Source organism: Ictalurus punctatus, chromosome 3, assembly GCF_001660625.3.
Source record: "Ictalurus punctatus breed USDA103 chromosome 3, Coco_2.0, whole genome shotgun sequence".
Lineage (NCBI taxonomy): Eukaryota > Metazoa > Chordata > Actinopteri > Siluriformes > Ictaluridae > Ictalurus > Ictalurus punctatus.
This window is the reverse complement of record NC_030418.2, coordinates 11,311,825-11,326,755: the sequence shown is the minus strand read 5'-3', so window position 1 is coordinate 11,326,755 and position 14,931 is coordinate 11,311,825. Positions and strand designations below refer to the sequence as shown.

The 14,931-nt window shown below is 40.2% G+C and overlaps 1 protein-coding gene across 4 annotated transcripts in view; it reads right to left on the bottom strand.

Annotated features, from left to right (window-relative positions):
- Positions 1 to 110: 110 nt before the first annotated feature.
- si:dkeyp-121d4.3 (uncharacterized) overlaps positions 111 to 14,931 on the bottom strand; it is a 32,958-nt gene continuing 18,137 nt past the window's right edge. Inside the window, exons 12-19 of one of the 4 annotated variants that reach the window (XM_047154324.1) lie at positions 14,682 to 14,783; positions 14,496 to 14,590; positions 11,466 to 12,213; positions 10,973 to 11,368; positions 8,427 to 10,478; positions 8,141 to 8,231; positions 6,676 to 6,757; positions 897 to 1,030 (exon numbers count right to left, since the gene is read on the bottom strand). In XM_047154324.1, coding sequence (XP_047010280.1) covers positions 6,720 to 6,757; positions 8,141 to 8,231; positions 8,427 to 10,478; positions 10,973 to 11,368; positions 11,466 to 12,213; positions 14,496 to 14,590; positions 14,682 to 14,783 — 3,522 coding nt within the window. In that variant the 3' untranslated portion in view covers positions 897 to 1,030; positions 6,676 to 6,719. Of the gene's footprint in view, positions 3,499 to 6,675; positions 6,758 to 8,140; positions 8,277 to 8,426; positions 10,479 to 10,972; positions 11,369 to 11,465; positions 12,214 to 14,495; positions 14,591 to 14,681; positions 14,784 to 14,931 lie in introns of all 4 variants that reach the window. The other 3 variants (XM_017463459.3, XM_017463460.3, XR_008396271.1) reach the window with 3 other exon arrangements.

Genomic DNA, 14,931 nt, shown 5'->3' with positions numbered 1-14,931 from the left:
CAACTAGGTTATCTAAAAGTTTGTTTTAAAAAAACAAAACAAAGAACGAATGAAAGAAAGAGATAGAAAGAGAAAGAAAGAAACTCAGTACACTTAATAAACAGACAGTGTTGAGTCGTGTATTGTCTTTTATTTTTTTGTTTTCACATGGTTTAACAATCATTAAAAAACTAAATCTACATATAATTACAGAAACAAGAGTAACAGATAGAGAATTCATAACAAATTGATTTCTTTTAAACAACTCATTTAAGAAAACATGCAGTTGCATTCAGACTAGGATAAGTATAGGTTGGTATGAGACCCTAAGGTTCAAAGGGATACATGAATGAATTCCCAATATAGTTTCACAGTACAAAACAGATACTGAAAAAAAAGCAGTATTAAGATGTTAATAACCTGAAGTCATTTCAGCTTTCAGAAGTCTCTCTCTCACTTATCTCACTTTCCCACTTTTCAAGAAAGTCTTGCATGTTTAAATTAAAAGTGTCAATCCCTTTTCCAGAGAGGTGAACTCCATCTGGTCTATAGAGGCCAGAGTCCAGTCTAGGTATTATGTTGTCATGAGCCAATGAAGAACCCCCAAGCTCTGCCATAATACCACGTACTGTTTTGTTGATCGCCTGTCGCATGTTGTTCACTGACATGCTGTCATCCGAGTGCCTCCAGGACTTGCGGGGTAGGATGTCTGACCAAACAAGGTAGCACTGAGGAAAAATGCTCTTCAGCGAAACCAGGTCTTTCTTCACTGCTAACACAAAGGCCTCTGGGGTCATCTTGCCAATATCATTTCCCCCCAGGTGTATGAGAATCATGTCAGGTTCGGGCCAGTTGTCTTTAAGTTGGAGCAGCTGGGGCAGAAGCTGTTGCCATGTCATGCCCTGCACACCCTTCCACCATATGCGTACACTATTGGGGTCCATACCAAGCTGCATACCTATTTCAGGAGATGTGGCCCTCTTCTCAGCCCAGAACACAAGGGAGTGGCCACATATCCACACATTCTTTACTTCTGTTCGAATAACTTTTCCTGTAAAAATGTAAAAGTATAGGTGGAGCATTAACATCTGTACTTGGACAAGTCAGGTGGGTTCTCTCTGTCTAAAACGGGGGTCAATGTCTAACTTTCTTCAATTGAAATCAAGGTGAGCAATAAATTCTTTCATCATTAACAGCAATCGACAAGATATATGTAATACTCATGGTTACATCATGTGCTTTAAAAGGTTTCTTCAGTAAGCTTTTTGCAAAGGAGAACTGGTGTTCATGACTTTAAAAAAAAGAAACAAAAAAAAGACACATTATTACTTTGCAGTTTTGTTAAAACATCAGTTGGATTTTATTTTTAGAATAAATGTCCAAAAATACCCTACTGCCAAAACACAGACAGAGCTGGTGATGTTAATGGCAGCTTCCGTGTTACTTTATTAAATTGATTAATAAATGTAAGATTTTCTAACTGCTCGACTGTACTGCTTTTTTCCTGAAACAACTTACCCACAATGTTGCATTATTAGCAGTAACTCAAATTCTAGCACTTAAAATCTAGTAGCACTTAACAATCTGGCCCAATGTTGACAGCTGGTAGGTCAGACCAAGGTGGATTTTTCAGGAGCAGATTCATCTGTTAATTAGCGTTACAAAAAGCCCTGATCAATGTGCACTGAATATTGCAAATGCTGCTGTCCAGTCAGAATCTCACACAGCCTTTAAAAAGTCTGCAGTATTGGCACCCATGAGAAAATTTCACACTAAAAGTTCTTGTTATTCAACTGTGTTGTTAGGCTAGCTTCTTCATTTTTGATCATTATTTGTATTTAAATGGGAGGTGATGCCCGGTCTTATTAGTATGACACATGTGGAATTGAAGGCAATCTGAAGTCAGCTACAATCGCAATATTCCACGCAGGCACACTTACACGGGTGGAGGGCAAGTGGGCTCGACCCAAAGAAACCATTGCAAGCTTGCCCGAGACAAGCACACACTTGCACGCCTCAGAGTTGAAAAGCTCAAAATGATGCAAATATTGCTATACAGAGTTTTGCCCTCACCCTATCTGAGCTTTTTTCCTCCTCTCTGAAAGCATGGCTGGTGCTTTCTGGTGGTCCATCAGATCAACGTCCCTGGTCTTTTATAGGCATGGTGCTTAAAACTCTGAGTGTGGCTATGAATGCTTTTCTATGTCAACTCAATGGATATATGGGACTTGCTTTAAGATCTGATATGATATTCTAAGTCATGAAAATGTGGTATTTTCCAGACCACTACACAGGATCAAGGGGGAGCCTGGAGCCTATTCCAAGGAACTCTGGGCACAAGCTGAGGGACACCCTGGACGGGGTGCCAAGCCACCTATTACACAGTCACGCACATATTCACACACACTATGGACAATATGGAAAATGTTAATCAGCTTACAACATACATCTTTCGACTGGGGGGGAAACCTGAGTACCCAGAGGAAACCCCCAAAGCACAGGGAGAACATGCAAACTCCGCACATGCAGGGTTGAGGCAGGATTGGAACCACCAACCTCAGAAGTGCAAGGCAAATGTGCTAACCACTAAGCCACCATGCCTCCATGGCTTAAAAGCAGCATATTACACTTCCAACAAAATGTTACTTTCTGTAGGAAATTCCAGTACATTTTAGAATACTGGGTAAAGAAAAAGATCGGGCAATACACATACAGTGATTCACACTGAATTATGTCTATGCAGTTTTATTCTTAAAAACTTATTTCCTCAGGATGCCCTTTGTAACTGGTTCTGGCAGTTCCATAGAAGCACCAGGGGAGGGAATAATCCTACGAAAGTGGCATGTCGCAGTAGGGACCAGGCATCCATCCAGCCCTTCTACAGGCTAAAGGTCCTTTCACACTGAGCGTGATTAAGTGACATGAATGTTTGACGCGATGACGCTCTTGAATCGAAACAACAGATCCCTATGGAACTGTTCACACCGGGCACGATAATTCGCGGTGTGACAAAGCGGCATTTCTTTACGACCAGTGTGTAGATTTTTTTCCTTGTCGCTTCGTGATAAAATGGGCCATCCAATTAGTTTTGAGTTTTAGATCACGTGCACGGAGCCGCTGCCATTGCACAAAAGGGCGAGATTGGTGGCACTATAGCACAGAAAGTGGTTTTGAAAACCAGTATAAACACTGAGGAAGATTATTCCAGAGGACTCCGAAAGAGAATGGATATTGAGTTCTTGTTATCATTTGCCAAGTTTCCATACACTTTTTGCACATTTCTGTTATCGACAAAGTGAACGTGCATAAAAAGGTTTGCGATATTTGCTGCCTCCCACCTGTTTCCATCCAATTGGCCTTTTACCAATAAAATGATGCGTGGATCAGTTACTTGTACATTAAAAAGTGCCATTTGCTCACATTACTTGGCTCAGCGCACATGCTCTCCCTCACATACACACACACATACCATGGAGATATAAACAATCCGTCATCACGTGCCGTGGTACGAGGTAGCTGCTAAAAAAAAAAAAAAAGTACATTTCTTACTGAAATATTTCATATTTGTTCGAATGCAAACAAATATATTTTTTTCATAATGTTACAGTTGGCTTTTTTGAAGCAGAAAACAATACTCAGTGTATTGTTTGTTATTTATCTTTATATTCTTGTTGAAACAGCAAAATCAGTCATAACTATAACGGGATAGTAAGAACTGAACCGTCACTTTATTTTCAAAGTTCTTCCACCAAAAAAAAGTGGGCTGATCTTGGGCATTAAACTCGGGTTTTGTCCCACTACTGTGTTACTGAATTATATTTCACATTCATACTAAAACAGCTTGATGGTGCTGTTAAAAACCCCCCACAAACTTTCTGCTTCCCTTTCTGGGTAGAACACATGAAAAATATGAAAAGTTAGTTTCTCTGCTTTTTAAAAGTTTGTGTTGTGGTTGTGCCAACATTTACATGATTCTTCTTCTCAACAGACCATTCTTGGTCAGCACCACCTATCAAGCAGGCGTGAATTAGCTGAAGGCAATCGATCGCGTCGCATTCGGTGTGAAAGCACAGTTTGTCGGCGATTCATTTTATCGCACTGTGCTCAGTGTGACAGGGCCTTAAGGTGATGATGTGCACCACACAGTAGGCTTCAGCACGAAGGTTACTCCAACGTTATCTAGCCACCATCACTTATGAGGCAGGCTCATTCTCTGAGCAGGGTAAACTTCCCTGCTCACTCACCTGAAGACCACTCACGCTCTCTATCCATCTATCTATTGGGAGGCAGAGAGATGGCTTTTGTGTGTGTGTGTGTGTGTGTGTGTGTGTTAGAGAGAGAGAGAGAGAGAGAGAGAGAGAGAGAGAGAGAGAGGGAGAGAGAGAGAGAGAGAGAGAGAGGAGGTAAGTAAATAGACAGACAGATAGAGATAGATAGATACGGTTCAGAAAGTATTTAGGCCCCTTCAGTTTTTACACGCTTAATTCCGTTAGAGATTTAATTTTAAATGGATTAAATAGATGTTTTGTCCATTAACCTACACACAATAATCCATAATGACAAAGCAAAACCATGATTTTAGAAATTCTTGCAAATGTATTAAAAATCAAAAACTGATAAGTATTCAGATCCAAATTGGCGCTCCAAATTGAGCTCAGGCATATCCTGTTTGATTTCATTATATCTTGAGATGTCTCTAGAACTTTACTCCACTTGTGGCAAATTGGACTGAATGGAGATGATTTAGAAAGGCACACACCTATTTGTATAACGGTCCCACAGTTCAGACAAAAATGCACATCAGACAAAAATTATAGGTCTGTAGACCTCCACGTTCTAATTGTGTTGAGACAGATCAGGGCATGGGTATGAAACCATTTCTGAACCTTTAAATGTTCCCAGGAGTACAGTGGGCTCCATCACTGTGAAATGAAAGACGTTTGGAACCACCAGGACTCTTCCTAGAGATTGCCTCAATAATCAGGCTAGAAGGTCCTTGGTCATGGAGGTGACCAAGAACCCAATGACCACACTAACAGGGCTTCAGAATTCCTCCACAGAGATGGAAGAACTTGCCAGAAGGACAACAATCTTAGAAATATTCCATCAATCATTCTACGATAGAGTAAAACGCATATGAAATCCACGTACTGCTCATTAACTGGCTAATACCATTCAGCATCATGATATGGGGTGCTTCTCAGCTGCAAGGACTGGGAAACCGGTCAGAATTGAGGGAAGAATTAATAGACCCAAATACTGAGATATAATTGTGTGGAGTGGCTTCGGGACAAGTCACTGAATGTCCATGTGGGGCAGAGCCAAAGCCCAGATTGAATCAAATAACACATTTGCAGAGAGACCAGAAAATGGCAGTTTAGGTGCTCTTAATCCAACTTGACTGAGTTTAAAAGGAGCTGCCAGGTAGAAATGTCAAAGAACTTCCCAAATCCAGATGTGCAAAACTTGTAGAGGACTTATTCAAGAAGAATAATGGTTGAATCCTAATATGTAATGGTTGCCAAAGGTGGTTCTACAAAGTACTAAATAAAGTGTGTGAATACTTATCTAAATGAGGCAGTTTTATTGACAAAACAGCAACAACCACTTGTTATTATGAGATATTGTATGTAGACTGATGGGCAAAAATAATTATTCAATCCATTTTAAATGAAATCTCTAACACAATAAATTGTGCGAAAACTGAAGGGGTGTGAAGAGCCACAAATTAAGCAGAATCCCAGTTAACAAAAGCATGTTCAACAGTGCATTGTATGTAGACAAGTATCAATTCAACAACGCACATGTTGGCCACAAGTTTCATTAACCACAAACTCTATTAGTACAGTTCATTAGAAATATTCAATTCTTAGGGGTGAATGGCCACTGAGGGATGAGTACAGAACAGTAAAGCATGCAAGGAATAAAAAATAATAATAATAATAATTTTTTTTTTAAAAACCCAACAGAAGTTACAGTATCCAGTGGCATGAAATAGACCTATGTACAATAGATAGCCATAGACATAGCCAGCAGATCACAGTAGAACAAAAAGCATAGACATGGATGCCTCTGCTGCCAACAAGTCTAGTCTTTCTTGTTACTACTTTTAATGCCTCAAATACCCTTAAAATATACTTAAAACTGTAAGGAAGTGATTGAAGATTATTTCAGACATTCGACTTTGCTGTGACCTTGACCCTGCTTGAGTCAATTCCAAAATCTAATCAATTCATCTGCTGGTTACAGTAAAAGAATCCATATTTACCAACATTCAACCACCTGTTCTTGAAATATCTCGATCGCATAATTAATTCCTTCATTAATATAGCGCTTTTCCAGGCCATAGTGCGCCAGAACACCCACCACACACCAGATATTAGTAGAGAGGAGAGAGTGATGTAGCCAATTCAGGGATGGAGATTACTAGGGGGCCATGATAGATAAGGGCCAATGGGGGAATTTCACCAGGACACCAAGGTTATACCCCTACTCCTTATGAGAAGTATCCTGAGATTTTTGAGGACCTCAGTTTAGCATCTCGTCAGAAAGACAGTGCTGGTTTTTTTTTTAATTATTATTATTTATTTCACACTATAGTGTCCCTGTCACTATACTGCAGCAATAGGTCACACACAGATCAGAGGGATCTGAGCACCCCCTGCTGGCCTCCCTAAAACCACTTCCAGCAGCAACCTTAGTTTTCCCCAGGAGGTCTCCCATCCAGGTACTGGCCAGGCTCAACCCTGCTTAGCTTCAGGTGGAAACCAGGCGAGAGCTGCAGGGAGATATAGCGCTGGCATAAGCTCAGATGCATGAAGAATGGATTTCCCCCATACAACTCATACATTTTGTATCTTCTTGCTTAGACCTTAGTTTGTCTCCTTAAACCATTCTGCTGATTACTCGTCAACTATAGCTTGATGTCAAGTATTAGTGACATACCTCAAATACCTCAAGTATTAGTGACATACCTCAAATACCTCAAGTATTAGTGACATACCTCATACCTAAAGCATCATCTAACATCAGCGGTCACCAACCCTCTTCCTTGAGATCCTCCTTCCTGCAGATTATCTCCAACCAAAATCTAACACACCTGTTTAAGTTGATGATGAACTTCTTAAGACATGGACTACATTTACATGGACAGCAGTAATCTAATTATGGACCTTATTCTGAATAAGACAATATTGTGATTAAGGTGTTTACATGAGTTGCTTTTAGAATATTCATGTTCCTGTTTTACATGTTATAGTAATGGTTATATCAATTAACAGCACACGTCATTACGTCACCGCGCCACGCCGTCTGATGTTCCCTCCAGAATTTCACGTATCAACATACAGTTCATCTTCATTATGGTACCATATACAGTTTTCAGTGTTTTTATTTTAAATTTTTACGAACACTTCAAATGCGGTTAATTATTTGTCATGCTGTACGTGCAAATAGACCACTGCTTGAAGCCTTGGTATGCATCCCAAACCGCAGCATACTTACCTACTATATAGTAGCTCAGATCCATGTATTTCTCCTACTATATAGTAGGTAAGTACGCGGTTTCGGACGCAGCCGTGCTCTCTTGTTTGCCGTCAAATGTTTGAGCACTGCCGTGTGTGAACATGTCCTGTTGCAAAATGTGGTGAAAACTCCCACACGCCGTTAATCATGTGATTAAGGTGCGTACATGTCTGTAATACACATCGATAATGCGACTAAAACAGGTGTACTCCATATGACTTAATTCGATTTGTGTTTACTTGGGGTATGTGTAATTTAGACGGATTAAGGTAATAAAAAATTGCTGTTTACATGGTAGTTTATTAATAAGAGTATTGTCATAATTGGGTTAATGTTGGATTATTGTTGTCCATGTAAACATACTGAATGATTAGGTGGTCAGGTGGGCATGATTATGGTTGGAGCTGAAATCTTCAGGAAGGTAGATCTCCAGGAACAGGGTTGGTGACCACTGATCTACATAATCTAGTCTTAGCTGTAGCAGAATAGGCCAAGTGGAGGCCTAAATCGCCATGTAGTTACCACACAGCTAATACTAATATCATAATTGCATTTGATATTCTGGCCATAGTTTAACAGTGGGGTTATTGTTGAATATGCCTCATAGCTATAAATGTTAAAACTACTACTCTGATACCTGGTGCTGATTTTTGGCTTTGTCCTCGTGTTCGCTGGGCTTCCATTTGCTGTTCCTTCTTCAGTCTCATTCTCTGATTAAACTGCTCCAGCTGCTCCAAACAAAAGTGTTAAAAAGGGATCTCAAGAGCCCGACACTGAGTGTAAAAGCATTACATGTAATAAGCATGAAACAAAACACATCTTTCCCTAAATGAATGTTCCCAGATCTGCTCATATCAACAGTACAAGAATCGAAAATATTTTTAGTAAGAAATCACTTTTGTGTGAGATGCCGTCTAACATACCCTTTTTTTTTGTTTAGCTTTGATGTCATCTTCCATCACGGGTGCCGCTTGGGATTCAGCTTTGCCTTCAGCATATTTTTCTGTCTGTATGCTAATGACAGTACGTACTTCTTTAACAGCAGAAGGTTTTAAACTAACAGACTTCAGAGTTTCTACTGTTTCTATTGTTTTGAGACACCTGTTGTGTGTAGTGGGCTTTGTTTTAGCCTGCTGGGTGGCATAACCAGAGCTGCCAGACTGCATGACAAAGCCAAACTGACCTGAAGTGGGTGGATAAGGAGGAGTTGGAGAAGGACCAAAAGATCCTGGTGTGTTAAAAGTAGAGAGAGTTGGATAGAACTGGGCAGGGCTTGGTGTCATCAACAAAAAAGGCCTGGCAGACGCTGTGTAATCACCATAGCCAGATGGTAAATGAGAGGGTTGTGTCGGATAACCAGTAGCATAATGCAGAGGATTTTGATAAATTGACCCGTAGGGATTTTGTTCTCCCTCGATAGCATAACTACACTCCCCGGAATCTTGCTTGTTTTTAAGGTGGTGTGCAGCTGAGGAGAATTCACTGGATATTTGAGTATGCTGCAAACCGACAGACTGAGCTAATGAGAGGGATTCTGCTATTGGTTTGTAGGAGTCATGTCTGACTTCTGGTGGTGCACTTTCATATGAATCTGATGTCATTTGTTTTGCTTCTGGACTGTTCCTAATAGTCCTTTTAAGGCGAAATAGGTCCTCGACTGCGCCATCATTGTGGCGGCACTTAAGAGTGTCCAAATAACTCATGTAAACCTCACGATTAGAAGTTTTAGCAGGGGATACAGAATTTACACCCTCAGAATCACTGGAATGACTACTACCTCTTCGCTCATAACGACTTATTGAGTGTTCATCTTTTTGATCAAAAGAGTGAGAACTCTGGGGTTTGACTTTCTTACCATACAGGCGCTCTTTTGTCCTATCAGCTAACTTGCTAACTTCTGTCGTGTCCAAATTAAGACCGATGGTTTGCAGCAGCTCCTGAATTGTTTTATAGTGGCTTGCTTTTTGGGCGACATCCTCTTTGGCATCCTTGGATTTTTGATGCACTGGGCTAAGGCTGCCTTCTACTCTGTACTTTTCAGACAGTTTTTGTGTTTTGTATCTCTCTCTGTCCTCTGCATATGAGTCCTCAAAATATGGCTCATCACCATAACGATCTTGTGACAGTTTAAACGTATCACACTCTTTCAAAAAATTTCCGTGCGGTTCTAAAAGTCTGCTTTGACTACTGGAAGGCATTGCCTCACCACGAAGGAACCGATTCTCAGGCTTCGCTTCAATGCCATATTTCATTCCAACAATTTTGGAAAAGCCACTGCCATCTACCACAGCTCTTTCGTGTGGTAAGAGATCATCTTGGGTGTTTTCATTTTGTCTCAACATAGGATTCATATTCTGTTTGCTCCCCATTAAACGATAGTTGTCTTCTTTGCAATCCGTTTCTTTGAAAGGATCATACAATTCATCACCACAAGACATGTTTCTTTCTGTGGGCTCTTGTGGGCTCCTCTGATTCTTCGGTCGATCGGAATCTTTTCTAGCATCTCTCAACAATGAGGTCAATAAATTCGAATCTGCTTTATTTAAGGCACCAAGAAACCGTTCCATTTGTGTTGCAAGATTAGTCTTTTGCTTTGAAGACTGGGTTGAAGAACTCTCACTTGTGGATGCCTGGTCACAATCCTGGTGAGAAAACCGGGATGTCTGTGAAGGTGAAGTAGAATAACTTTGGTCTTTGGTCTCTCTGGCACTTTCTTGGTCATAAATTAATCCAGAACTTGGCTGAAATGACTGCTGAGCTATTGCCTTGTTACTGCTCATACTTGAACTGGTAGAGGATTCATTAACCAGTTTCTTGAAAAGGTCAACAGTATTACAGAACACCGATGGTGGATTACAAGGTTTTTTAAATGCAGTATCTGATGGCCCAGAGAGATTGAGGAAAGCGGAGTGATCATCTTTAGGTTGTTTAGACATTGGAAAATGAGCATACTGACCAGCTGAAGTCAAATCCTTCTGCAAACAAACAAACAAAAATGTAATCATAATTTGACCTCTTTTTCCATAGCATTCCCCAGTGAACTTCAAAATTATTTCAGCGATGCAGTGAAATATTCCTTCTTCAGTACTGGGGGGGCAAAGTGATTTGCATCCCTTTCAAGTGAGAGCGCAACTTCTTACATAGGGTAGGGCAAAGGCAGGACTACTGGATCTTTCCTGTCATCCCTACTTTACTGTGGTCGTATACCCTGCATTCATCCGTCTTCACAATATCAAAAAATTAATAGCAAATATATTAAGATTTTTTTTGTGCATTTTTAAAATAAATGCACTATATATATTCTGCAATTATTACGGTGAAATATCAAGTAACATTCTCAGTTGCCATCACCATGTCACATTGTTCCTTGACAACTCGAGGCTAGAAATAGGCATAATAGTTTCAAATGTCTATAACCATGCATTCTTCCTAAATCTACACAGATCACCATGAGTGGAACGAGACAGACCTGTGGCTGGTCAGTAACAGATTCTGACCGCTTCTTCAGAATGGACTTCTTTGGCTGAAGATCAGGTTTTATATCAAATTGCCAGGTGTGCTTATTTGTCATTGTTATGTCCAGATCATCTGAGCATGAACCAAAATCATATTTCTTTTTGATTTCAGACCCATCGCATATGGTTTTAGCCTTTAGTTCCATGGCCATAATTGCTCGTTTACGTGCAATACATTCACTTAGTTCCTCCAACTGTCTCTTTTTCCTTGCTAATTCATGATCTTCAATCTCAGGAGTAGAACTCTGTTTAATCCATACAGGGACTGAGCCAGCAGACGTGTATATGCTGGAAGCGTGCGTTTTTGGGCATCCCACTGGCTCTTCTGGACTCTCACTTCTTTCATTTTCCTTTAGAGAAAGTAAAAAAAATAAATAAATAACCAATAAGATGCTGAAAAGTTGCCATTTAAAAATCATATAAGTAAATAAATAAATAAAAACAGACCTGATGTTGGGGACTGGTGAGAGACTCAGAGTGCTTCTTTAAAATGGACCTAACTGGCTTGGAGTCAGGGGTCCATGAATTCTCTACACAGGTTTTGTGCTGATAATCAAATGTAGCAATCCCATGTTGTTTTTCCATTTCAAGTGCATCTTTAAACTGACTTGGTGTTTTGGTGATTTGTTCCAACGCCATTATTGCTTTTTTACGTGCTATTAACTCATTGAGCTCCAATAACTCTTTCCTCTTCTTTGCCAATTCATTATTTACAGCCTCAGTAGATGACGACTTCATATAATCAATGGAGTTGGCTGCATATTTGGATGTCTTGTTATGGCCATCAGGGCTTCTGCTTCGTCTCTTGCTGCTGCATTCCTTATTGTTGCTCTGTCCTCTGTGATGATCATCCATGTATTCTGGGCTGTGACTTCTCTTTTTGCCGCCCCGACTGTTCCTTTCCCTGCTTCTACTGCGGCTACGGCTATAACTACGCCTGTATCTGCGTGAACGATCTCTACTGCGACTGCGGCTCCTTCTGTAACTTCGGTAAGTCCTGTCACGACTGGAGCTCCTGTTCTTGCCATAGTAGCCGCCACTCCTATCTCGGCTGCGGCTACTACTCCGGCTGCACCTGTGTCGGCTTTCTCGGCTTCTGCTACGTTCTCTGCTACCCTTTATAGGGTTTTCCTGTTTGCTTTTATTGTCCTGCTTTGGAGCTTTTGAGGCATCCACCTTTTCCCTGCCAGGCTTCCTAAAGCAAAAAACAATGGAAGGCACCAGTCAGTTTCCCAGAAAAGCTTTTTTTTTTTTCTTTAAAAAAAAAAAACAGATTTAAGGCCACATGTACTATGAGAATTAAATCTAAAGTAATTTTACAGTTGAGGCCAAAAAGTTTACATACACCTTGGGTAAACTCATAATTTTTCACAAATCCAGACATTTCATGTGTTAAGTCAGTTAGGTTACCTACTTTATTTCCATAAAAGGTTATTTTAAAATGATAGAAAAGAGACAGATTTATTAAATTTTTTTTCATTCCCCCCGACAGAACTGGTGTAACTCTGTCATGATTTTGGGCCTCCTTGCTCAGACAAGTTTTCAGTTCAGTCCACAAATTTTCTATACGATTCAGGTCAGGGCTTTGTGATGGCTACTCCAATACTTTGTTGTCTTTAAGCCAATGAGCTACAACTTGCTTAGCATCATTGTCCTGCTGAAAGACCCAGTTGCGACCAAGTTTCTTGAGATATTGCTTCAGTATTTCTAGATAATCCTCCTTCCTCATGATGCCATCTATTTTCGGAACTGCACCAGTCCCTTGTTCCAGCAAAACAGCACCACGTGATGCTACCATCCCCATGCCTCACAGTTATGATGGCGTTCCTCCGATTAAAAGCCTCACCCTTTTTCTTCCATACTTAGCACTAATCATTATGGAAAAACAGTTTTATTTTTGTTTAATCTGACCAGAGAATACTCCACCCAAGGCTGGTGATCACCTGCCTGATGTCCTTCACCAGATCCTTTGTTGTTGTCTTGGGGTACAGTTGAATCTTTTGGACCAAAATATGTTCAATCCTGGGATTTGTTTTGTTGGAATTTTCTAAAAGTCATTATGTCAATTTCTGAAATTTTCCAGACTGTATAATTAGACAGTCAACTCTGTGTATTTAAATTTATGGTACATGTAATTTTTCTGAAAAAAAAAAAAAGTCAGTTAGTTCAAAATTGCCTCTGATGTGAAGAAAGTAGAGTATAGCTTTCCAAAAGAAACATATGGTAACATGAAATGCAAGGAGCTGTGGAAAAATGAGACTGAATATCTTTAGCCTAAGTTTATGTACGTGTTTGTCCTCAACTGTACACCGTTAATTTATGATATTCTAGTATGGACTGACATTGTAACAAATGTTATATCAAATGTACATCCCCTAATACAAGGGGGGGGGACCCGAAAATTCCTGGATTTCGAATGTGGCATATGCACTCCGCGGGGGCAGCTAAGCAATATTTTACATTGACGTGCTTAGGTGTCGACATGAAAGCATCAGGGGGAAAAACATCTGGAGAACCGGTGCACCCAGAATTGGATGTTACACCACAACAATGCACCTGCACACACTGCATTTTCAACCAAGGGGTTTTTAACCAGAAACAATGTGGTTATTGCTATACATCCACCAAAGTCACCAGATCTTGCTCCTTGCAACTTCTTTTTGTTCCCAAAATTAAAAACGAGACTGAAGGGGAAAAGATTCGAGACCGTGGAAGAAATCCAGAAAAAAAATGCAGGAAGCTCTAGACATGATGACAAAGGTCAAAACAAGAAATGTTTCCAGGAATAGAAGAAACCCTGGGACAAGTGTATCACATCACAAGGAGTATTTTGAAGGTCATTAAAGGAGAAATTCTGTAAGTTTTTTAATACAATTTTTTTTTGTTGTTGTTGTTTTGTTTTTTTAACAATTCAGGGAATTTTTGGGTTCCCCCTCATTTTCACTCACCAGCCACTTTAACAGGAACACCTTTACCGTAGCTCATTTTTTCAATTATTCAATCAGCCAATCATGTGGTAGCTGTGCAATGTGCAAAATCATGTAGACAGAGGTCAATAGCTTGGATTAATGTTCACATCATACATCAGAAAGTGGGGTGCATGGGGGGTGATCTCAGTGACTCTGACTGCGGCACGGTTGTTAATGCTGGTTTGAGTATTTCAGAAAGACTGGAACCCAATGTGGTCTCCTCTCCATCCACCTCAACGTTTGGCGTGTTGTGTGTACTGAGATGCATTTTGGCTCACCACGTTGTAAAGAGTGGTTATCTGAGCCTTCCTTAGCTCAAGCCAGTCTGGCCACTCTCCTCTGACCACTCTCAACAACAAGTCACTCACATAACTGCTGCTCACTGGATGTCTGATGACATTGTAGCTTGAATATTGACGGCATTTCATTCTTAAACATTTTGCCCAATCAAAATTTTTAATTTTCATATCCAACTTAAGCTGTAGTTTTCTGCTCATCATGTACTCACTCTGCAGCCAGCAAATCACAACCTTTGCCCTCTGTTTTGACTTGGTTCTTGAAGTGCTCTTTTGGGTCTTTCAGCAATTTGATTGTCATTTTCTTCTGCAAATATCCGAGCAAAATATTTCATTATTCATTTCAAAACACACAGACAGACAGAGACACACACAGACCTTTAAAAAGTATTCATCACCTTCTCTTTCTTTTCTTCTATTTTTGGCACAGATGTGAAGACACTCTCCGTCAGCCTTCTGATTCTAATAGCTCGTTTACCTCCTGCAAACCCCTTAACCCCCTGCAAGAAAAAAATACCATGCACTGTTTATGTTAAATAAAGATCTTCCAAGGGATTACGTTTAGGAATTGGATGTTGTTACCTTTGGGCAGCAAAGGAGGGGCAAAATATAATTTGCATCAAACGAATATTATAGTATCCACAAAGA